This window comes from Vombatus ursinus, unplaced genomic scaffold (genome assembly GCF_900497805.2).
Source record: "Vombatus ursinus unplaced genomic scaffold, bare-nosed wombat genome assembly UNPS02014945.1, whole genome shotgun sequence".
Taxonomy (NCBI): domain Eukaryota; kingdom Metazoa; phylum Chordata; class Mammalia; order Diprotodontia; family Vombatidae; genus Vombatus; species Vombatus ursinus.
In genome coordinates this window covers 5,060,485-5,086,775 of record NW_020954723.1, presented here as the reverse complement: position 1 = coordinate 5,086,775, position 26,291 = coordinate 5,060,485, and the positions used below count along the sequence as shown (strand labels likewise).

Below are 26,291 nucleotides of genomic sequence, written 5' to 3'. Positions count from 1 at the left end.
CAGACTCCTCATTGTACAAAGACCATATGCTGCAATGCCTAAGCTAATTTTCGTAAGTGGCCTAAAATCAGTGTGATTCCTGGCATCCTCTGCACTCTTTTCCTCCATTTGGCTACCACTGCTATAGAAGCAGAAGAGAGTCCCAGAGGACTAAGGGCCATTTTGCATTTTTGTCCATTTCATGGGTTACTATGGCTCCCAAAATTTATTCCCTGACAGCCAACCTTCTGGTAATGAGGCCTTTCATACTTAGCTAACCTTATTCTCAGACAACAGGATCAAAGTCTCCTACTAGGCCTCTAGTCAAAGCCTTTCCAATCTGGAGGAACCTAACAGAGTTTGAATTTCATTGGTATATCTTCTGGGAACTCTACGTCACCATGACACCACGAAGAGACATCTGAGTAGGACTTTTGCTGAGGTTACCCCATGCTGGATTTAACACAATATTAAAGGAATTCAGGGATTGCTTTTCAAGTACTCTCAAAGAAATAGACCGCAAAAGAACGTAAAAGATCATGAACAGTGCTTTTATTTAAAAAAAGAAAAAATATCAGAACTATTGACCTATACGTCTGCTGTCTCATTTCTATAAAATCTTCTTGACAGTGCTCTTAGTACACACAGAATAGCACATGGGAAGAGGCAGACTTTCACAATTTTCTATAGCAGACCTCATCTTTGTGGTCCCATAACTAACAGGGACCCTCAGATGAGCTGTGAGCTCAGTGATCTGGAAGTTTCTTCCACTAGTAGTTAGCATTTCTACAGCACTTTAAAGTTTGTAAAGTGTTTTACATATGTTCTCTCATTTAATCCTCACAACAAACCTGTGAAGTAGGTGTTATTATTATCCCCATTTTACAGATGAGGAAACCAAGGAAGAGAGAAGTTTGCTGACTTTACAGGATTCAAATTCAGGTCTTCTTGACTCTTAAGTTCAACACTCTATTTACTACACCACCTAGCTACCCATCCATCCCTACCAATCTTGTGTGACTCTAGCCTTCAATGACTTCCCTGCAAGCAATTCACTCAACATGGTGGAAGCCTCCTTTGCTTTCTCTTGACATTGCAAAAGTACCAGTGGAACAATCTGGCTGTCCACCTGTCATCCCTTGTCCTTGCCATGACCAGCCCATCTTCTCTTCCTCTCATATGATTCTTCTCTGAAGTTCCTCACTAGGTATTTGCGGCTGCCTGATCACATTCATCATGCCCCTCTTGATGTTTACTCCTTCAGAGACTTGTATGTCATGGATCACCTCCTTACACAAACACTGGTAGAATGCTGGTATTAAAAGGATGGGCCCTTGCTTACGTGTGGGATCATTAAAGGAGCTTTATAATTTACTGATGGCAATACAGCCACTCTCCTAGTCCTGTTTAACTCTGAACTCACTGTCCCGCTATACTGTCTGAGTCAGATCTACATATTGGACAAGTTCTGTGGGCTGTCCATCCAAATTCAAGTTCTTATCATTCTTTATGTACATGGTCTTTCCCAAGTGAATGGTCAGGCCAAACTCCATTTGAGTGACTATGGATCTCTTTCAGAAGGCTCTATAGTGTTTGAAGATTGATGCAATCAAGCATAACGTCATCTGCAAACAACAGTATATGGAGGACCTCACCATCCGCAAGGAATTTCTCAACTTCGGATCTACGCTATATCTCCTCTGTCACACTTTAGCAAGCGTCTATTTCCCTGTCTCATCCCTGGTGCCTGGTGTCTATAACCAGAGGGTGGTTGAACAGTTCATTTCTTTTTACATCTCTCCAGGACTCTTAAAGGATTATGATATGTGATGGGAAATATTTTGTCAAGCACTTCCCTCTACTAAATTGTTTTTTTCAAAATCAATAAACAAGTACAATGGAATCATATAATCTCTCTTTCCATCAATTATGAAATGGTGAAACTATGGTCCACTGTTAACTAACAGTTCTAAAAGTCTGCTTGTTCCCTTATCAAGAATGTCCACACAAATAAGTGACTCACATAAACATTTTGTATATACAGGAGAGAAGGCATATAGATTATTGGTTACTGATGTTCTTTCAGTAATCATTGTTTGGCACTTACATAAGGTTTGAGATTTTTTTCTACACCTTTGGTATCTTCTCGTCTTTCAGACACTTTTTTTTCTTTTTTTTTTTTAAAATATTGATCCCTCCCTAACCCCACAACTGCATCTTCTCCAGCTCAGATCTCTATTATATGCACTTGGTTCAACCCAACTGCCTTATTGTTTTTTAGTGCCTTTTTTATCCCGTCTATAAACACATCTGGGACTGTGATGGTCTAAACATGACAGCTCCACTGTTCTTACTGAAAAAAAGTTTGTTTTGATGATTTTTACAAATCTTTTCCATTTTTATTCTATTCTCCTTCCATTTTCATGCTTAAATGCCCTTGGGATTATTTTGCTTGATCCCAAACCTTCCAAACTTTCAATTATTTTAACCTCTAGTACATCTCTCTGCTTTATGAGATAATACTACTCACAAGTGTCAATCAACCTTCTTAATAAAATTTTACAAACAAGTTTATATTTCAACCTGCTATTGCCTTGGCTAGCCATGTCACTGCAAGCAAGTCAGATGTTTGCTAACTAAGGTGCTTTCTGGACTCTTCTTTTTTTGTAGACATCTTATCTATTATCAATTTCCCAACTAATGAACAGGTATTCCTAAAATACTGATAAATACAGAGAATAAAAAATTCTTGTGTCTGTGGAGATTAAAAAAAAAAAGCAGCCCTGAGCACTCTTCTTATATGCAGGCGACTCTCAGATCTATATATCCAGCCAGTGTCTCTACCCTGAGCTTCACTCCAACATCACCAATTATTTATGGGATATTTCAAACTAGATGTTCCAAGTATATCTTCAATTCAATATAACTAAAGCTGAATTCATTATCTTTCCCCCTAAATCCTCCCGTCTTCCATATTTTCCTGTTTCTGTTAAATCACCACTATCTTTCCAGTGTCTCAGGTTTATAATCTCAGTAATATCCTGAATGCCTCACTCTCTCATTCCACATATCTAATCAGACATCTCTCATATTTGACTCCTCTTTACTTACAAAGCTATTCAGCTACTACCTCATTACTTCTTGCCTAGATTACTGCAACAGCCTAACTGTCTACCTACCTCAAGTCTCTCACCAATCCTGTCCATTCTATCCACTGGTACCAAAGTAATTTTCCTTAAGCAGAGATGTGACAACATGACTCCCCTATTCAACCGACTTCAGTGGTTTCTTATTGCCTCCAGGATGAAATATGAACCCCTCCTGGGCTTCAAACTTGCTTCTGTATGATGAGTACTTAATTTGTTCCACTTCTCAATCTCTCTATTTTTTTCCTCATTCAACTCTTCTTATCCTATATGCATTAATTTTGTTTGTGCAGAAGCTCTTCAGTTTAATCAAAGGTATCTATTTATCTTTCGCAATTACTTCGAACCCTTGCTTGGTTAACTTAAAAAAAAAAACTTTAAAAAATAGAGAGGCTGAGGGGGAGTTACAGATGTGGCATGTGGCATAATCTGTAAATGTTTATAACGTAGAAACAAAACACATCAATAAAGCTTTTTAAAAAGGCTGTCAGTACATATGTATAACCTGTAACAAACTGCTTGCCTTCTCAATGAGGACAGGTGGGGAGGGAGAAAGGGAGAAAATTTGGAACCCAAAGTTTTAAAAACAAATGTTAAAAAAAACAAACTGTTTTCAAATGCAACTAGGAAATAAAATATACAGGCAATGGGGTATAGAAATCTATCCTGCCCTACAGGAAAATTGAAGGGGAAGGGGACAAGAGAAGGGGTGGCAAAGATAGAAGGGAGGGGGGCAGCTAGGTGGCACAGTGGATAGAGGACCGGCCCTGAAGTCAGGTGGACCTGAGTTCAAATCCAGCCTCAGACCAAACACTTGACACTCACTAGCTGTGTGACGCTAGGCAAGTCACTTAACCCCAATTGCCTAAAAATAAAAAAATAGATTGAAAATTTGGAACTCAAAATATTGTGGAAGTGAATGTTGAAAACTAAAAATAAATAAATAAAATTTTTAAAAAAGGCTGTCAGGTATTTTCATAGCAGAACAAGGTTATGCTAACAGTTTGGAAAGGGTAGTAATGTAATGTTAATAAATGACAGAGGGAAAGCAGACTACTCAATTTCTCCTTTTTTAGTGTCTTCTTTATCAAGAGAAAGATCTTAAATTGGAAAGTGCAGAAGAAACAGTTAGGGGGAAATCTGAACCTAAGACAAATGTGTAGACTGCAAGCTGCTTTAAGAGAATTTGAATTTCCAAGCTCCGAAAAAAATTACATCCCATGGAACTTAAATATCATGGAACCTCTGTCAATCACTTTTGAAAAACCATGGGGAACAGAATATATGATAAAAGACTCTGCAGAGATGGGAAATTCTGGCCTAATTTTCAAAAAGGCGAAAAAGGTAAACTCCTGAAACTACATACAAGTGAATTTGGCAAAGATTACTGGCAGTATCTTAAAATATACTCACAATGGTTTATAAATATTTAGGAAGAAATGTAATGATCACAAGGAACTAACACAGGTTCTTCAGCAATAAGCCTAACCTTACTCCATTTTTTACATGGGATTACTAGACTGATAGCCAAGGAAATGTTTAGATATAGCATATTATTTTGAAAAAGGATTTCTCTGAAAGACTCTCTTGATTTTCTTGTGGGTGAAACGGAGAAATGTGGACTGGTTTAGGTAGAGACACAGCTAAGTGAAATACTATTCTCCTGGTGACAGCTAGATGGCACAATGGATAGAGCACCAGTCCTGGATTCAGGAAGACCTGAATTCAAATCTGGCCTCAGACACTTGACACTTACTAACTGTGTGACCGTGAGCAAGTCACTTCACCCCATTGCCTTGCCAAAAAAAAAAAAAAATACTATACTACTAGGGTGTTAAGAAATTGATGCCAACCTGTAAGGAGAACTTTGGAACAATGAAAGAGTGGTTTTTCCAAGGCCCTATCTTGCTTAATATTTTTATCAATGCATAGGGCAAATACACAAAGGCATAATTATCATATTTGTGAAAAAGATGAAGCTGGGAGGATGGCAAACAAATTATATTAGAGAATCTAGATACAAAAATATGACTACGTACCCAGTACACACCTTTATTTTTATATTTATTTATTTATTTTTTTTAGGAAATTGGGGTTAAGTGACTTGCCCAGGGTCACACAGCTAGTAAGTCTCAAGTGTTTGGTCTGAGGGCAGATTTGAACTCAGGTACTCCTGACTTCAGGGCTGGTGCTCTATCCACTGCACCACCTAGCTGCCCCCCATACACACCTTTAGATAAACAAAATGAAAATTTACTAAGAACAGATGTGAAAGTTCTATAATTAACTTCAAAAAGTAAACTACATATAAAAACATTCAGGTTTTAGTTGCCTAAAAGTTCAACAGTGTGCTATGGCTCTCCAAAAAAATAAATAAAACTAATAAAATCTTAAGAGTATATTAATCACAACAAACTATTACTTCAAGGATATATGTTTTCATACGTGACAGTCTTCCTTTACTGAAGCTGAACACAAATATAAGACTGTTGTGGCCCCCAAAATTCTTCAACTTGTAGTCAATCTGGTGATAAGCCTCCTTGGACCTAATTAATTAGCTATGATGGTCCTTGGATGACAGGTACACAGCTCATTAACACCTCATCTAAAGTTCTAATCCAATGACTCATATGCCATACAGGCAACCTTGGGTTCACAAAGGCTATCCTAGCAGAGGACAAGCTTAGATAAGGACTACTGTGCCAAGACAAAAATAAAAATAATTATTTCATATATATAAAAATACATATGAGATGTATATGCAAATTAGATAGATGATAGATAAATGTAAGAAAAAGAGATAAAGAGATATCTCACATTTGTATGGGGCTTTACAATGATCAGAAATGTTCTCAAAGGGCAGCTAGGTGGCACAGTGGATAGAGCACCAGCCCTGGAGTCAGGAGGACCTGAGTTCAAATCTGGCCTCAGACACATAACACTCACTAGCTGTGTGACTCTGGGCAAGTCACTTAACTCCAATTGCCTCACAAAAAAAAATGTTCTCATATGATGACTACATTCTAATGTCACAACCATCCTGATGGGTATTAGTATTTCCTTCATAAAGATGAGGAAACTAAGACTCAGAAAAGGTGAATGAGTTGACTAGGATCATATAGCTAGTAAGAAGGTCTGAGAACTAGAACCTGAGTCTTTCTGATCCCAATATTCTTTCCAGGATTCTTTCATTGCTAAGATCAAGAGAGGTAAGCAAATGCAGATCGAAGCATACTATTTTCTCTTTTTTTTTCTTTGTTTTTTTCTTTCTTGTGGTTTTTCTCTTTTGTTCTGATTCTTTTTTCACAACATGACTAACGTGGAAATATGTTTAATATGATTATACATGCATAGCCTATATCAGATTACAGGCTGTCTTGGGGAGGCGGGAAGGGAGAAAGGGGGGAAAATTTAGAACTCAAAATCTTATAAAATTGAATGCTGAAAATTAAAATTTAATTAATTAATTAATTAATTAATTAATTAAAACAAAAAACAGAGAGAGAAGTAAGCAGTCCTACTACAGGCAGAGCCTGGCTACGAGTAATAAGATGTATAGCAAATCTCTTCAGCCATCCCACCTTCACCCCAACTCCTGCAAAAAGATCTAGAAAACACACTAGACCAAATCCTAGTCAGGAAATCTAAGAAAAAAAAAAATCACAGTGAGTCATTTTCCAGTCCAAGTCAGCATAAGGACACAGAGAAGTCTGTGGACGTTAGGGATGGGGTCTGATCAGGAACACAGTTCATAAAGTATTCCAGCACAGGGAAAGGCTAGGTGTCAGAGCAAGAAGAGGTCCTAGATCCACCCTAGAGAGGCCTGGATTTGTTACAGGTACAGAAACAGGTGCCAAACTGGCAGCTTGGTTACTCACTACCCAGTTCTAGGACACAGATCAAGGGCAAACTGAACAGGGGACCTGCACTTAAGGGTTGTATTCCAGGATAAGGAGTAGTTGCAGCCCCTAGGCTGTGTATCCAACAAGAAGCAAATTTAGAAGCAAGCAGTGGTTGTGAGACTAGGACCCCACGAACAGAGCAATGTCTAAGATCCCAGGCCCCCAGCCTAGTCTAAAGCCTGAAGCCGTATAACCAGGGCAGGACGCCCAGAACAAAAGGAAATGTTTAGCTGTCACTGATCCACTCTTTTCTAGCTGTCTGGTAATGGCTGAGTCTGGCAGCAGTCTACTAGAGTTGCAACCAGAAGCAAACCCACAGTTGTATTGTTCAAGCCCACACCAGGTCAAGAATTTGCAGAGCTCAGACCGGGAGAAGGTGGCATTCATACTTGGATTCACCCAGCTAAGCTATCCCTGAGATGCTGGAGTAATACAACATTTAATACCACAAGAAAGCAGCAACAGGACCAACCTAGGTCTTCCCTCCAGCCCTAACATAATGTCTGAAACTATGTAAGTAGCCTCAATAAATGAGCAAACAAAAAAAAAAAAATATGGTGACAGGGATGCCCAAAACACAAACTCAGAAGATAACTCCAAAATATCTACAAGCAAAGCCTCAAACTTGGACACAAATCTAACTAGAAGATATGAAAAAAGAATTAAGAAAATAGCTTTTGCTTTTTTATATATACACAAATGAATATATAATTAAATAATACATTTAAAGGAAATTAAAGTGCTGGAGGAAAAAAAATGGAAAAGAAAGGAGAACTATGGAAGAAAAAATTATAAAGGGAATTAGCAGCTTGGCACAAGAGGTATAAAACCTTGCCAACCAACAAAATCCCTAAAAATGAGAATGGGCCAAACAGAAGCCAATGACTCAATGAGCCAACAAGAAATATTAAAATAAAGTCAAAAGACTGAAAAAATATAAAAAAATATAAAGTATCTCACAGCATAAAGAGATGATCTGGAAAACGGACTGAAAGCATGCCCAGGTCAAAGCAAAAAACACTGTAAAAAGTCAGAAAGGAAGAACTCAAGTACCAAAGAGCCAGTCAGGATCACACACAATTTAACAGCCAACACCATAAAACAGCAGACAGCAGAGAAAATGATAGTCCAGAAGGCAAAAGATCTAGGCTTACAACTAACAATACCTTACCAAGGAAAAATGAGTATAACTTTATGTGGGGAAAAAACAGACCTTCAATCAAACAGAGGATTTCAAGCATTCCTGATAAAAAGACCAGAGCTGTGTAGAAACTTTAAAGTACAACACAGGAGCGAAGAGAACCATGAAAAGGTAAACAAACAAACAAGCACAAAGATAAACTGCTTACATTCTCATAAAAGCTGATATTATCGGTCTACTCTGAACCCTATTCTCATCATCATCAGGGTCACAGAGGGCAACTACTTAGAGGATCTGGAAGTGGTTCTGTTATGTCTTGATGACCTTAAAAGAAGAGAAAGGGAGAGAGAAGAGGACTACATTGGGGAATCAGGGAAAGAAAGGAGAATGTTAGGGAAAACTGTGTCACATAATCAGGGTGTACAAGTAGAAGTCTATACAAATAAGAAGAAAGAAGTAGGGGTGAGTGGGACTACAGTTGAACTTCACTCTCATCTGTCTTGGTCAGAAGGAAGAATACACACAGAGATGGGTAAAGAAATACATTTCACTAAACAGGGAAAGAGAAGGAAAAGGGGAGAAAGAAGAGGGAGGAATAAGAGGGATTAGTCCTAAGTAAATTAAAGGAGGGATTAGTCCTAAGCAAAACAAACTCTAAGGCTATACAAAAACGTCTATAGCTGTTTTTTTTTTTTTTTTGTGGTAGCAAAGAATGAGATACTAAGGAGATTCCCATCCAATGGGGAATGCCTGAACAAGTCATTATATATAAATGTGATGGAATACTTTGGTGTTGTAAGAAGTTACAAAGGGGATAGTTTTAGAGAAACCTGGAAAAACTTGTATGAAATGACGCAGAATGAAGTGAGTAGTACCAGGAAACCAATTTCTACAATGACAACACAAAGACAAATGACAACAAAGATAGACAACTCTGAAAGACTTAGGAACTGTGATAAGTATAATGAAAAAACAATTCCAAAGGAATTGAGAGAGAGGGGAGGGACTCAGTGTGCAGAATGAGACATTTCTTTTGGATCTGGCCAGGTATTGAATTTGTTCTGCCTGACTATACATGTTGCAGCAGAGGGTTTGTTTTTCTTACTTTCTCAAGCGAGAAGGGGAGTGGTAGGAAGGAAAGAAGGAAGATTCTTGATGGTTAAAAGAAATTAATTTAAAAAATAAATAGTCCCACTACATTCTGCACTACTCAGACCACATCTAGAGAATTCAATTCAATTCACATTGTAGGAGGGATGCTAAGAAACCAGAGGAAATGCTGAAGGGGTGACCAGATGATTGGTCTTAAAACCATGCCATGTGAAAAATGGTAGAAACATCTAGGAATGTTTCACCAAGAGTAAAATTGGGGAGGAAAGATAATTATCATGTGGTCATCATCTAGAAAAGGGACAACAGATTCTTTCTATGTAGCCATAATGAGCAAAACTCTAACAAATTAGTGGTATTACATCGAGGATAACTGTATATGATGAGAGCTTGGACCAGATAACTAAAGACTTAATGTTCCTTCTAACAGTAAGAACCTATGAAATTCTTTCTTGACTCTAGGAAAACGTTTATTTTTACAAACAAATTTGTATGTTTTCTTTGGTCAAAATAACGGAAATTAGGTAACAAAGGGCTTCTCTTTTTGCCTTAGTTACCAAGAAACTCAAAGCTAATCTATCCAACTGAAGTAACTGGCTTCTCTCAGCTCTCTTGCAACACCTCTCTGCTATGCTTTAGTGGTCTTTGTTCTGTTTTTATCTAGAATTGTCTTATTTTTGAAGTAAGATTAATTTGAAACTTGCCTAAAATCCTTCCAGAATCAGATGGAGTATAAATACTAAAAATATTTTTAAAAATAAAAGATGTAAAAGTTGATTTCATTAATTACCAAGAGATGTGAGCAAAACACTCCTTATGAAAGGAACTCAAAATGACACCCAATGTTCTTCCTTATAAAATCAACTCACCCAAGACGGCTATTCATTAGTGATCTATAAAACAGCATTAAGGAACTGCATGCACAAAAGACTAAACCCAAATAAGTAGAATTACTTTCAAAAAACAAACTTCTGACATTTAACTTCATCTGTGATTCCAGCTAAGAATAAATTTAAAGAGTGAGATTTCTAGTGGCTGAAAGGTTAATTGGGCAGTTAACATTAAGAGCGTGAAAAGAGTTAAACATGGTTGAAGAACTAGCAATGATCAAATTCCAACATTGCTCCATTGATACTATACATTCTGTTTGTCTACAGTAAGTTAAGTCAGTCTGCAGGGCAAAATGTAGTATATGAGAAGGAAGGGCACAAAACTACCTAAAACGGGACTCCTCTCTTTTAGTTTTCCTTTCACTGATGCTACAGAGATACAGAACAAACCTAAAATATATTTCCCCAACACACTTTGACTACATTTAATTTTTATGTCATATTTCTTTCAAAATCCTTCAAACTCTTCTTTCATACATATCTAAGTACCTGGCTTCTGAAATCACATAACAAGCTCTTTATTACAAAATATCAAAGACAGAAAGTACTTTAAAGGTAATCTAATCCAACCCCTTCATTTTATAGGTAGGGAATCTAAAACACTTATAGCTAGAGTAAATTAGCCAAGACTTTAACACTGTGAATTTGAATGTTAACTATTTTAGTCCAAGTTATGCTCCATTCCTCAACATTACCTCCTCTTACTGTAATGTCCTATTCTCTAGTTATAAACTTGTGTCATCCGTGTGCCTATAGCAGTATTATATCACACACACACACACACACACACCACACACACACACACACACACACGTGCACACAGCTAGAACTACTGCTACCTTGTTGATTACTGTCTCATATGTGAAACAGAAGCTTCACTTAAAAGCAAAAAAATGGGCATTCAATAAATGGTTCTTGACTACTGGCTAATAAAGAAGAGATAACTGGGGGCAGCTAGGTGACACAGTGGATAGAGCACCGGCCCTGAAGTCAGGAGCACCTGAGTTCAAATCCAGCCTCAGACCAAACACTTGACACTTACTAGCTGTGTGACCCTGGGCAAGTCACTTAACCCCAATTGCCAAAAAACAAAAAAGAAATAACTGAATTTTATTCACAAGAAAAAGCTAGTTTAACCAGCACAGTCTAGAAAAAACTACTTACTGAAAAATGACTTTTTCTATCAGACCACTATTTTACAAGTCACCCCTGGTTTCTTTTCCTAACTCTCAAGTTCCAGTGTGTTCAAGATGGCCCTCTAAAGCAAAATACTAGAAATAAGAAAGTAGAAATTACTGACCTGTCCCCTAGTAGGAAGATCTTTCACACTGTCAGGTTTGAAGAAGGTAAAGTCAATCATGGCCTGGAACAAAGAAATTGCTTTTTCAGTGTGGCCAGCTTGTCTAAGAAAATGACACTGCTGAAGAAAGAGTGCTATCAAAGAGGGAAGAGAAAGAGAAAATTACTTTTTAACATCATTAAAAAGAAGGAGCTCATTTCCCAAAAGAGATAAACAACCCAGGAAAAATTTCCTCTGTAGTGTAAAATAGAAGAATTTCATTGTGCTGAAGACATAAGAGTAAAAAAGTCTCTATTATTTTTCCAAAATAAAAAAGCTTTAAATTTTTAAAAGCTTTAACTGTTATCTAATATTCTGGTATACCTACATAACCAAATAACAAAATGTATTCACTCACATTTTTGTAACTAATCTACTGCTGGGTTAAAAAATATCAGACCTAAAAATAGCACAGCATATGAAATGAGTTGAAAAATTAGCCTGATTATTAACTATCATAAAGTCAAGTTTCATTTGTACTTGAAAAGCTATACAAATGCTATCTTTTAAAGTACATTGAATTTTTACCAAAAAGTAAAAAGACCTATATCCACTTTAGCACTAGATGGCATTATTCACCAACAGATTTTATCATATGCTCATGGCCTATAATAAACAAATCAAGATCTTATGATGGAACCTTTGAATTTGTTTCACTCGAGTAACAACTACTCATCTAAGAACATTCAAACATCCATGAGTAGAGGATAAGTAATAATTTGATCATTTTATAAGAACGGTAAATCTAGCTTTGAGTAAGAAGCCCCTAAAATAATTTCTCTTAAAAAAATTAGGGATCTAGCATGACAGGCTGCTTTCAAAAGATTTTTTTTAGTAGATTCCTTCTAAAAAGGATCGACAATACCAGCTTTTCTAACACCTGATAGAAATGTCTATCCATTCATCTAATACATCTATTCACCAGAAATAGTACATGTTCCTTATCACATTTTAAATAATTTGTACAGATTCTTATGACACAAAGAAGAGTAGTGGATTAGTGTCTGTCAATTTGATGATTTGGCTTCAAACTGACTCATTAAATGTCTACTTTTTTATCCATCAAATAGCAGCACCCTACTAAGTAGGAAAAAAAGACTAGAAAACTAAGAAAAAATATCACATACTAAACTTTTCATTATACTGCTACTAAGTGTTAATTCAAAAGCAATTTATTTTACAAGATGGAAGAATTTATCTTCAGAAAACCTTGCCTCTATCTGCTCTTCATATTAATATTCTGGGCTCGTCTTTGAAATATCAGCAATTCACTCAATTTATATTACAAGTTCTTCTGCAAAATAGAAGCATCTGTTACGTCCATATGGGGGAAGCAAAGCTTGCTTATCAACTCAAGAAGCAAGATTCCAGACATTTTCAGTACATTTTTTTTGTAACACACAAAAAAATGTTCTTGATTACAACTATCTTTCTATATTTCATTTCACAGTGATCTTCTTACCTAACATAGCTTCCTCAGTTCCAGGCAATGCAGGATGAGATAAGATGCTCCCATCCTGTACTGCTGCCAGGGTGCTGAGGCATTTTCCATACAGATTGTGAATTTTGGATACTGTAAAGGTGCTAAATTGGCTCTGGCAAAATAAGAGGTATTTCTGCCACAAGGCTGTATTATTGGGGTGTAAAAAAATCAGTTTCTGCCACTCTTTGATCAAAGTAGATGGTTCCCAGAATTCTGTACAGAGTTTTAGCCTGGCAAGCTTCAGTTCCACACTGTTCTGGTTGCTTTCAATGGCACGCTCTAAAATGGACAATTTCTTTTCCAGAATTAGCTTCAGTGATTTTCTTCTAGACTCTTGCTCTCCCTCATTGATAGTGTATAGGCTGGGTCCTTTCATCATTTCATCCTCAAAACAAAAGGAAAACTGAGTTACAATTATACATGACATGGAGTTACTCTCAGGCATCTAAATATTTTACAGTACACACACCATCTCAAACTGGCTCTTCCTAGAAGGACTAAAAAGGCACAGTTATCCCTCTGATAACAATAAAAATTAACAATTTCCTTTTTGAGAAAAATGAAGCTTGAGAGATTCTTTTTTTTTTTAAGGCAATTGGGGTTAAGTGACTTGCCCAGGGTCACACAGCTAGTAAGTGTCAAGTGTTTGGTCTGAGGCCAGATTTGAACTCAGGTTCTCCTGACTGCAGGGCCAGTGCTCTATCCACTGCACCACCTAGCTGTTCCAGCTTAAGAGATTCTTATCTAGCTATAACATTAATCAGGTTTGGTCTGTAAACTTCTTTTTTTAGTTTATGCCTCATCATTTAAAAACACTCAATTTATATCCCAATTACATCATAAAAGAACTGTTAACAATTGCACCGAATAGTACTCATCTAATTGACTGACTGGGAATTCATTTCTGGGAAAGTAACAACTACTTAAGTGATTCAAAATGAATGGCCAAAAAAATCCTACTGCCCACATATTTTAAGTTAACAACCAGAGCAACTATTTTATTTGTCCATACTTAGGGATTCTATCCCCAAATGAGAGAACCTAAACTCAGCACTGGATAATAACACTTACCTGAAAAGACACAAATTCCAGCCACAGTTGAATATCCCTGGGATTCTCTCGGACTTTTCTGTTAAATTCCTCTACTTTAGCTTTTAGAATAGCATCTTCACTATCCTTCTGAGACACAGGCTGCTTGGTCTCTTGGTCTGAAGGACCCTGTCCTTGTAACCACAATGTTGTAGATTTATCATAAACTCCCAAAGGATTCACCCAAGTCGAGGTAGAAGGTAGAATTTCATCATCAGAGTCTTTCACTGGTATGAATGGGCTGGGATCAGGCGAGAACAACTCAGCTTTGCTACAAACAGCAACTCCATCAATGCTAACTGAACGCACGCTTTTCTTAGAAAAGTAGCGTTCAAATTTCTTATGTAATTGTTTCTTTTCTGTGGGGGTACCTTCCCAAGATATACGTTGCTTTTTGGGGTTAATGCCAAGGCAAGAGTTTCCCTTCCTCTTGTACCTTAAAAAAAAAATTAGTAAACAGATATGTATTCATTTGATTATCACAAACAACTGGATCTCAAAAAGGCTTTTGAGGCCCCCTACTAGACAATAAACATCAATAGAATGAGGGGCATTTAACATTTCTCTTTATATTCCTCCATAGCACTTAGCACAGTGTTTTGAATACAACAGCTGTTAAATAAGGTACAACCTTCTAATTCACCAGGTGGAGGAAGTTAAGGCCCAGTGAAGACACCAGTCCATGTCACGAAGTGACTTTGAGGCAGAACCAGGACCAGAAGCCAAGTCTTCTCTCTTGCATTCCTGTACTCTTTCCACCACACTACTTCTGACTAATTTCTTTAAGGTATAATCTCCTTCCCAAGCAGTCCCAGTTAAACCAGCACTCACTAGTAGCAATCTGGCAAAGCCTACACACACCCTTTTCAGAATGTTTTTAAATGCATAAAATACAATACACAGGATTATTAAGGAAACCGATTACATTGAAATATATCTATGTGTGTATATATGTATATACATACCTATATGCATATATACAGATATGTGTACATACACACACACACACATTAGGTATGCTCCGAGACCCTGGAGGGCACTGATTTAACCTAAAGAGCATCTAAGTTCCTCTCTGAAGATTCAATTAGAAAAATCTGAGTACCGAGCAGTTGTTTTTCTCTACAGTCAGACACCTACCTATTCCACTTCAACAGTTGGTTAGTGGAAGATGAAAACAAGACTCAGTAATAATACTTTTCTTTCATCAGATTCCATTTTCATAACAGCTTGTGAGATAAGCCAGGCAGGAAGTATTACTCTCATTATTTACAGAAGAATTTGAGGCCTGGAGAAAATACATACCCTTATCTGAGATCACATAATTAGTAAATGGCAAAACAAGGGATGTCTAGAACCCAAGTTTCTAATCATCTTTCTAATCTAACACAATGCATCCCTACTTAATAAATCTAACACCGAAAAAGCTTTTTAAAATACATGGATCAAAATTACTTTTCAAGTTTCTATTTTAGAATAAAACTGAAATTGATTTTTTTTTTTCAGTTTTCAGGTAGTATTGTTCTTTGGAATCAGACAGTATAATGGAAGTCAAAAACTGGGTTTTAATTCTGGCTCTACCACATAACTATCTTTGGGCCTCAGTTTCCTCACCTGGCAGTGAAGAGGCAGGTGTGTTAAAGCAGGGAATCTCCAAGGTCTCTCCCAGTTCTAACATTATTTGCAGATCCTCTCCTCTTTTCATCCTCTTATGAAAAGGAACTAACATCATTCTTTGGTGGATCACAGCATCATTAGATCCAGAACTGGCCTCACAGGCCAACTAGTCTACCTCCCTCATTTTACAGAAGGGGAAACTGAGGTCAAAGAAGGTTGAGTGATCGGCCCAAGGTCACACAGATAGGCAGTATCAGAGCTCGGTCATACTTGCTTAAATACTCTGAGAGTCGATCATTTCATCTGTCCTGGAGTGACACCCCTCAAACAGCTCACAATCCCTCTGTGACTCAGCACCCCTTTTTTTTGTTTGTTTAGTTCCTGTGGCCACTCATCCATTGCTGACCCTACACTCAAAGTCTTGCCAGTGTGAAGTGACAAGCCAGAGTTTGAGCTCTGCTAAAACATCACCTTCCAAAACTCGGTGACAATGTGGTAGGGTAGGGAATGCCACAGCTGAGGAATCCAGGGTCCTTGATTCCAGCCTTAGTTCTGTCTGTCACTCATTAGGGAGGTGACCCGGGCAAGTTACATGACCATTCATAAAATGAAAGGGAGAAACTGGATGACTTGTCAGGGCCCTTCCCACTTCTCTACCCTCCTTCAGCAGTTACCAATGGGGTCTTGTACTCACTGTGGCCCCTCCCATTACTTCTGTATTTTAATGATCACAGCTTCCTTAATTTCCACCACAAGCAAACTGCTTCATATTTTTAATGAAGTCATAGCAATAATAACATATAGCATACTCTATATGTAACATGTATGATATATTATGTAATATATATTTCTTTTTAACTCCCTCCTCTTACTCTATTACCCTAACCTCTCTAACTTCTAATCCTCTTTTCCAATTCTTGCCACAGACCCCTCAGAAAAACCTTCATTCCACTTGCAAGCAACAAAGACCCTAATAGTGGTTGATAAGCTAAGAGCTGCTGGGTCCAAATCAAACCTGCTTTCTCTCAAACAATAGTATTAAAGATAAACAAAAAATTCATTGGATATTATCAAAGACCTTTTGGTTTAGTTATTAATGTAATATGCATTCTTCTTTTTTTATAATAAATATGTTAATATTCCATTTATCCTCACGAGTCATAAGGAACTTTGGACTGTCATCTATTGTACGTCCTCCCAATGCAAAATAAGTAAATAAATGATTCCTTCTCCATCTCTTGACAGGAGGTCAGCCACAACCTTAACCTGAACATTTCCACTGACAGGAAAGTATATTGCTTTGTAAGACAGGCCATTTTTATTATTATTTAGACCTGGAAAATTGGAAAATTCATCCTTACAACGAACTAAAAGCTATTTCCCTATAACTGACACATTTGTCCTAATTCTGTCCTCAATTAATGCATAAAATAAGAGCCTCTTTCCCATGACAAGCCTTCAACAACTAGATGAAAACTGCTGGTACATATTCTCTTCCCTAGAGTAAACATTAGCTATTTTCTCTCTCTCTCTCTCTCTTTTTTTTTTTTTTGGTGAGGCAATCAGGGTTAAGTGACTTACCCAGAGCCACACTGCTAGTGAGTGTTATGTGTCTGAGGCTGGAGCTGAACTCAGCTCCTCCTGACTCCAGGACTGGTGCTAACATTAGCTATTCTTATATCCCTCTCCCAAGTGACATGGTCTACAGACTCTGCACCATCCTCTATCAAGTAGGGCAAATTTGACAAAACTCTGCTCTCGCGCTCTCTCTCTCTCTCTCTCTCTCTCTCTCTCTCTCTCTCTCTCTCGTTGATCTTATCAGCGCCCCTGATTTAATTATCATGGGTAAGGAGTGGTGTGAGAAAGGTTTGAGGAGAGTAGAGTTTTAGAACAGCTTCTGTGAGGAGTAGAATTAGAGACTCAATTAAAGAGTAAAAGAACTGCTTTCCCACCTGCTAGAGCTATATGAAAGAATACTCTGTGTACTGGAGATTCATTTATTCTATGACTCGATTTCTTATGGGATGTGGTAGAGATAGGGAAAGAGGAGAGGGCAGTCAACACAGAAATCCTTCATCACCTCTGACCTTGGAATAGCTAGCTATTAGTTGTCCTTCTTGGTTCTCATATCTCCCTGTACCAATTCATACTCCTCTATGCTGATGATTCAGATCTATATTTCTATCTTTTTTGAAATATCTTTTCCTGAACCCCATCATCAATTGCCTATAGGACACTTGAAACTGCATGTCCTGAATGCATCTCAAACTCAACACGTCTAATCTGAATCTTTCCCTTCAGACTTCTCCCTCTTCTGAACCCTCCTAATTCTGTCAAGGGCCCATTCTTCCACTTATCTCAGGGGTATTATGATAGTTACTTGCCAGAGATATATGGAGTCAATAAATATGTAAGTGTGCTCAGGGTCTCTACATTATGCCAAGAATCTAGATCTTTATGGGATCTGATAGAGAGGGAAAAAAGAGAGAGCAGACATCACAGGAATGGGATCCAGAGCTAAAACTATAATACTTTCAATTCTGCAAAAGACTCTTAATTGTTCTTTCTAATTCTCATGTCCCCCTTTTTAGTAAGGTCCTTGAAAACAAAGACTATATTTTATTTATACGTGTATCCCCCTTAGTGTCTAGAACAGTGTCTTATGTAAACAAAGTACCTGTTAAATGAAAAAAAAAATGCTATCACATACATGTTTCTGACAACTTAGGGCAAAAATAAACATTCTGACAAGATATTTCAACACAACCAATTATGAAAAGCTATGGTACCAAACCATACTCCACTCCACTGTAGATAAATCTTCCTGATGAGTACTCTCCAACTCAAAAACCTTCAATGAACTAACCACCAACTAAAGTCCCAACTCCTTCATCTGGCATTGAAGATCCTCCTCAATTTGGTCTCAACCTAAATTCCCAGTCTTATTTCATATACTCTCATATGTTCTATGCCAGGGGTGGGGAACCCGAAGCCTAGAGGCTACATGTGGCCCTCTAGGTCCTCAAGCGTGGCCCTTTGACTGAATCCAAACTTCACAGAACAAATCCCCTTAATAAAAGGATTTGTTCTGTAAGACTTGAACTTAGTCAAAAGACTGCACCAAAGGACCTAGAAGGGCACACGTGGCCTTGAGGTCACAGGTTCCCCACCCCTGCGCTGTGCTCTAGCTAAATTGGGCTACTCATCATTTCTCCAAACATGCTTTCCCACTCCTGTGATTTTGTTTACAACATTCCTAACATGCTCTCTATCCCACTCTCCCATCCATCCATTTCAACCTATTGAAATCCTACTCAAAGGACCATCTACTTCCTTCCTTAAACCTCCCCTTACTCTGTCTACTCACCCCTGCCCAAAGACGGCAGTGATTTCTCTCTCCTCTGAACTATCACAACACTCTGTACCTTTTTTATGCCTTTATTACATTCTTGTTGAGATTACAGTTATTCATGTGCATATCTTAACTCCCTTGTCAGACTGTAAGGTCCTTGAAAACAAAGACTATATTTTATTTATACGTGTATCCCCCTTAGTGTCTAGAACAGTGTCTTATGTAAACAAAGTACCTGTTAAATGAAAAAAAAAATGCTATCACATACATGTTTCTGACAACTTAGGGCAAAAATAAACATTCTGACAAGATATTTCAACACAACACCAATTATGAAGGAAAGTATGAAACGGAATTGGATTAGAATGGAAGAACTCAGGACAATGTATTACAATTAATGAATTATTTCTAGAATTTTTAAGGACAGAACATAACATGTACCTTGCTATATCCCCACGATAAAGAGATTTATATTCCCAGTTTGCTGGATCTGGTTTCTTATCTGTTCTGAAGGTTTCTGTTGTCACAGCCTGAATGTCATCAAGCCAAACAAAGCGACTTCCGCTGTTGTCAGTGGCATTATTTTCTTGACTGGTGGACAAAGGGAGGTGGGAGGAGGAGGGGGAGGGGAGAGAGGAACAAGGAAAGGGAAGAGACAAAAACAGCTTTTTGAAAACCCCTCAGCTAAATATTTATTATATGTAAAAACAAGCAAAGTTAAATATTTGGAATCCCACATGTCAAACATACCCAAATGCAAAGTATGTGCACATGCCATGGAGAGAGAAAGTACAGGAATCTCAATTCGGTGAAACGGTTGAACATATGAACAATGGTCAAACTATGCATACTGTGCGTACCATATCTCAAAAATTAACCTTAGTGTCGTGCTCTCTTGCTCTCTCTCTCCATATATATATATATATATGTATGTATATATATTTATATGTTCCCAAGTATAGATGCTCCTCATCACTTCATAGTTCAAAAATGTACACAACTCATCAGTGTATTTCCTCCACTGATACATATTATAGCCTTTGCATACCTTCGTTGATAATCTTCTTGAGTTTATGTGGTCAACGTATCAACTGGGAGCCAACGGCTCAGTGATAAAGTTTTGAAACTAGTTACTGTCTTCTGACCAAAGACAACACATTCCATCACCAGGTCTATATTTGAAATCTTCTTGGCCTAACAAGACTTTCTGGGGTTTAGACTATGAAAGCATAGCCTTTGAGAACACAGGGTCAACTCCATACCATGGTGAAGCATCAGAGGATGACTTCAGGAGAGGAGTATTAGAATAATTATAACAGTTCACATTCCTCCAGGATTTACAGTTCACAAAGTATTTTTTGGAGAACTATGAGATAGTTGGTGTATGTAATATTATTATTCTCACTTTGCAAATGAAGTGCAAACTGAAGCTCAAAGGAGTTAAAAGTAACTTGCCATGGTCAGAGAGCTAGTGTCAGAGCTGAACCTAAACTCAGGACCTCCAGTGGTTTTTCTATCACACCAGAATGCATTCCACCCTAAAGTATTTACATCTCTCTCTCTCTCTCTCTCTCTCTCTCTCTCTCTCTATCTATCTATCTATCTAAGAGGAAAATGTGGCCCAGAAAAGTGAAATAAAAGGACAGCACTGAGAACATCAGAATGAAGTTGCAGGGAGGCAGATTTCAGTTTCATTTAATGAAAACTTCTTTACCTTACAATTAAAACCATACAGTTTTCATCAGGAGGAAGTGAGTTCCCCATCACTAGAGGTCTTCTATTAGAGGTTGACTGACTACTTATCAAATTATTGTAGACAGAATTATTGTTAAAATGTAGGCTGAACTACATGATCTCTCTAGTACCTTACAACTCTTAAGATTCTGTAACTTACCCAAGGTCACATCACTCCTAAGTGACAGAGTCAGCTCTCCACCCAGGACTTTTGGCTGCAGGTCCAGTACTGTTCCTACTATACCGATGCTATGCTTACCTTAGAGGCCTAATAAACTGTATTCAAAATGTGTTAAAAAGTTAACTTGGCAGGGTCCAGCTAGGTCTTAGACATTATTCAGGTTTGGAATCTGTTTGATTTGGAAGATGATGTGTTCTGAGTTTCTATCTCAGTGTTTCTATCCATTTCGTAGAAAGACAAGGATATATAGACATATCTATATCTATCTATCTATATCACATCATGGGGATAGGATGGGATAAAGAGTTGGCTGCCAGCACTGTATCCCAGCACTCTGGAAGGAAATAATTTTGTCTTCTTAATATCCTTTGAATTTCCTTCAAATATCTTAACATAAGATAAGGAGGCTTTTGAAGTATTAAACTAGAAATATAGTCACCCAAGAATCTATAAGGATTTACCTCTCTAATAAGCCTTTGGGAAAAACCAAACCAAACCAAACCAGTTCATAATAGTGCTCTAAAAGCAAGCGGTTAAGAAAGTTCGAGAAATTACTAATAGTTATTCCATCATTGCCTATGGCTATGTTGCCTGGACATAAGTTCGATACTGTTCCTAGACAAGGCATATAAAGAAATGTTATAGGAATTCCAGATGAGGCAAGAAGAGGGGCACTGCTGGTCGACCTATCTCTGGATTGATTCCCTTTGGGAAAAGCTGACTGAAGATTTTCTCTGCCAGTACAAAAACTGAAGGGAGTAAAGACGGGAGGGAAATCTCATCAACTGAAGTATGTGGAACCATCCCAGAAATGAGAAGCCAAGTCGGAGGAGGGTAAGGAACAATATCCAGATGTCCCAAAGTCAGGCGACCAGCTGCTGACCACCCTGAGAGTCAACAACTTCTTATCTCTACTTCATTAGACATTAAGGTCAGGAAGCAGTATGTGGTCCTGATTTAAGAAGGGAAAGGATCACCCCTACCTTGAAAGAGAAGAAAAGTAACACCTACAAAATAGAAGGCCAGTAGTTATAGCCCTTAGGATACAGAAAAAAATGACAGTAGGTGATTCCCTAAGGGAAACAGTAGGAGCCAGCCCTTCTGCATCCAAATATAGAACCCCAGGAGATGGACCTACATCATGACATCAAAGAGGAACTCCCACGCTGATTAGTGCCCTTAATTCCTTCCCCACCTGGGTATAAATTATCCAGTGAAATCAGATCCTGGGAAGACTAAAAGGAAATATGCAAGTTGTAGGCAAGATAATGAAGAAGACAACTAGCAGGAATATGCATAATTGATATGCATCATCTAGCTCAACCTTAAGTAAAGCTTTTGATTTTTAGCACAATGTCAATAAACTGATCAAACATGGTTGGGGCTACAAAATACTGCCATTTGTGCTGACACACAATGGATAAAAAGTTATATCTACAAAGTTAAGCATAGGCTGAAACTGTGTATTTACTAATATAGCTTTCCTTAGACTTTTAGAAATTCATTTAAGATTAATTTTCCCCTATCTGTAAAACAGACTCACTAGTTATTTCATACGAAGGTTCAATTGCAGAAACATTTATCAAGTACCTACAAAATGCAAGCCACTGTGCTAGTAAAGAGAAATACAGAGACGGAAAATGGAAGTCCCAATCTTCAAAGACCTTACAATCTACTTGCAAGAATGACATTTATGCAGATGAACATAATCAAAAAGCATTAATGTTGTTATTTAGTTGTTTTTCAGTGGTGTTTGACTCTTCATGACCCCATTTGGTGTTTTATGAAGTGGTTCGCCACTTCCTTCTCCAGCTCATTTTACAGATGAGGAAACGGAAGTAAACAGGGTGAAGTGATTTGCCCAGGATCACACAGCCGGTAAGTGTCTGAGGCCAGATTTGAACTCAGGAAGATGAATCTATCCACTAAGCCACCTGCCTACTTCAGGATAAGAGTATAGAAGGGGAAAAAAGAGATGCAGTGAAGCTCTCAAGGAAAGCCTAAGGTAGAAGAGAACACTTCGGAGAATTATTGAAAGCTTCATGGGAAAGGCAGGTCCAGGGCTGAGGCTGGAAGAAGACTCTCTTTCTAAAAGAAGAGGATCTAGCAGGTGAAGATGGGTGGAAGGCGTACCCCAGGCATGGGGGGGTGGCTCATGGGAGTACATGGAAGCGGGAAGCCACTGGTGAAGAACAGGGAACAACAGCTAGCAGTCCAGCTGGAACCTAAGAGAGTTTGAAGGAGAGTCAAGTGAAGTAAGGCTGAGAAGACAGATGAGGTAGACAGAGCCAGACCATGCAAAGCCCTAAAAGCCACGCAAAGAAGAGCTTCAAAAGGTTTTTAAGCAGAATAACATGCTCATAACTGTGCACTAGGAAAATTAGCTTGGCAGCTCTATTAAGTAAAGCGAGCAGCAGGGTGGCACAGTGGACAGAGTGCTGGGCCTGGAGTCAGAAGCCCCAGTACAAATCCGACCTGAGACACTTTCTAGCTGAGTGACCCCAGGCAAGGCACTTCACCCTGTTTGCCTCAGTTTCCTCAGGTGTAAAATGAGCTGGAAAAGGAAATGGCAAACCACTCCAGTATCTTTGCCAAGAAAACCTCAAATGGAGTCATAAAGAGTCAGACACAACTGAAATGACTGAATGATAAATTTAGTATGGCCCAAAGAAGAAAGAACCAATAGGCAAGGAGACCAAATAGGAAGTTGTTACTATAGTCCAAGGGAGAAAAGATAAAGCCCTATATTAAGATGATGGCAGTATGTGTGGAGAGGAAGGGGCATATTTAATATATCATGGAAATGAAGTAGACAAGACTTGTTTAAGGAAGTAACAGCCATAAGTTTGCTTCTGAGAAAAGCAGCTGCTATTTAAAATTGAGTTGAGAGTTCATTTTTAGAGGCACAGGTCTGCTCGGAGTTCTAAAAGAAGCAGTTGCTCATTTTAACTTGCGATAGGCTATGGTATACTGAAGTAAATGAAGACCACAGAATGCTTCAGTGATGTGGATTAGAACAATTGAAGAACTTTTGATTTAATAACTTGGGAAATACAGATATCAAAACACTTCAATGATCATACAACAAATATAATTTACCTAATTTTAGACAGAAGATGAGAAATTGGTTACTAATCATAAGCTAAGGTGGGGGGCAACTAGGTGGCACAGTGGATACAGCACCGGCCCTAAAGGCAGGAGGACCTGAGTTCAAATCCGGCCTCAGACCAGATACTTGACACATCCTAGCTGTGTGACCTTGGGCAAGTCACTTAGCCCCGATTGTCTCACTTAAAAAAAAAAAAAAAAGCTAAGGTGGGATAATTTGCAGAGGACCCAAAGTCTGAACCAAGAAAGATAAGAGAATTGAAAGGGTAGATTTCAGAACTACATAAGCTGAGCCTGAAGCTGGAAGTGATGGAGACTATGCAATTGTTGTTCAAGGGTAAATCTGGCTGACTATAAACAACATCTCAGAAGCAAAGAAGTCACCTGGCAAATAAATTGCTTGGTCATAGTGAGTTGTTAGTTAAGCACAGTGTGGATTAATTTAGCTGAGTAGTGATTCAACACTGAAGCTACATTTGTCAAGGAACTTTTATAGACAGCACCAAAGAGGACACTCAAGTTTACTGGTCCAGAGTTGTGAGTTAACCTGAGCACATGGCTTTTCCTCATTCATGTGCTCCTTTTTCTAAGTGCCCACTTACCCACACAGATCCTGAGTGAATTGGTGGAAAAGTGCGAGCCAAGTTTGTGTGATATATTTGCTACTCCCACATTTGCTTTAATAGATAGTATCTGTGATGTTATTATTATTTCTTTTGCCTTACTGTTAAGTAAATGCTATATTTAAGATCTAAAAGTGTCATGATTGTGAATGACTAGTTTTGTGTAAATGGAAATATATCAGTAGGGGCTTGAGAGGTGAAGTGGGGAATAAGGAAAGTGTATTCCCCCAACCACAGGGATATCAAGCAAAAGAGTATGAGCACATACCCATGTATGTGTGATGGTCTTTTTCTGGGAACTCAGACCTGTCAGTGTGAGGATGGATTGGAGAAAGCAAAGCAAACAGTGAGTAGGTGTCCACAAATCAGGTGTAAAAGATGTGAGGCCCTACAATAGTGAGTGGCCACCCTATCCACCCATTTCATTTGGCAATCCACTGGATGTGGAATGTTAAGGACAAAGGAACAGTCAAAGATGGCTGAAGTTTAGAGTCTTGGTCACTAGGGGTATATCAGTACTATAAACAGATATTAGGAAGTTAAGAAGAGAGGCAAGTTCAGTGGGAGATGATGAATACAGTTTGGGACATACTGAATCGAAGGGGCTAATAGGACATCCTAATGGAGATATACAGCGGGCATTATGGTGAACCAGAGCTTAGTGGACGCTTTGGAAGTTACCTCAGTAGAGGTGATAACTGAACCCATGGGAACAGATGAGACCGCCCAGATAAAAGAGAGTAAAGAGAGAAGAGGGCCAAGGAAGAGGACACCCACACTTAAGGAGCAAGGATAAGATGACAATCTGGGAAGACAGTGAAGGAAATGTAAAGTAGAAGAAAAACTAGTAGGAGACAGTTTGCGTTCATGTAAATCCCTTTGAAAACAAACTTTAAAATCAGCTTATTAGGACTATTAGGGAAATGGTCACCAACACATGAAAGACCTGCCACCAGGAAGACTATTTCTTTTTAACTGCCACTTGAAACGTCTTTACTTTGTTGCTTGTTTGCTATTCAAGAAGGTAAAATTTGGTGATTGGTGTGCTAATGACATCTGAGACCCAAAGTGGCATATTCAGATAACATATAAAGAACTTCAGAGCCCTGAAGCACTTTTCAGCAGGTACCTGATGACAGAATGGCCCCTGAAGGATTCACTGTTTACAGGTTGAGTGGAAACACAGAGAACTATATTCCATACTTGGCTCAAAGCACAGTGTACACTGACATCAATGGGAGTTCCATGCACAGAACAAGAATATGGCAGTCCCCTAAGAGCTACAGAGTGCTTACCTATTTTTAAAGTACACATTAGACACATACTTAAATTTAAAATTTCTCTCTCCAAACTTTTGTACACAAGCAAAAGAAAGATTTACGTTTAAATGATGAAAAACTCAGCAAGTTTACACTGCACCAACTATACCCTATCTGTGAATAGGGCACTTTCACATGGAACTCACTAAAACAAAAAGATGAGGCATGCATGGTATAGTGAAAAGAGCTCTAGCATTAGAGCCAGAGGATTATGGTTCAAATCATTTCCAATTACCAGCTATGTGATGCTGGGCAAGTCATTCAACCTTTCTGGATTTCAG

The 26,291-nt window shown here is 38.2% G+C and overlaps 1 protein-coding gene across 1 annotated transcript in view; it reads right to left on the bottom strand.

Annotated features, from left to right (window-relative positions):
- The window catches only part of NRDE2 (NRDE-2, necessary for RNA interference, domain containing), a 65,082-nt gene that overhangs the window by 20,849 nt on the left and 17,942 nt on the right, over positions 1 to 26,291 (bottom strand). Inside the window, exons 4-7 of the mRNA XM_027844961.1 lie at positions 19,487 to 19,636; positions 14,062 to 14,515; positions 12,970 to 13,375; positions 11,469 to 11,602 (exon numbers count right to left, since the gene is read on the bottom strand). Coding sequence (XP_027700762.1) covers positions 11,469 to 11,602; positions 12,970 to 13,375; positions 14,062 to 14,515; positions 19,487 to 19,636 — 1,144 coding nt within the window. The remainder of the gene's footprint in view (positions 1 to 11,468; positions 11,603 to 12,969; positions 13,376 to 14,061; positions 14,516 to 19,486; positions 19,637 to 26,291) is intronic.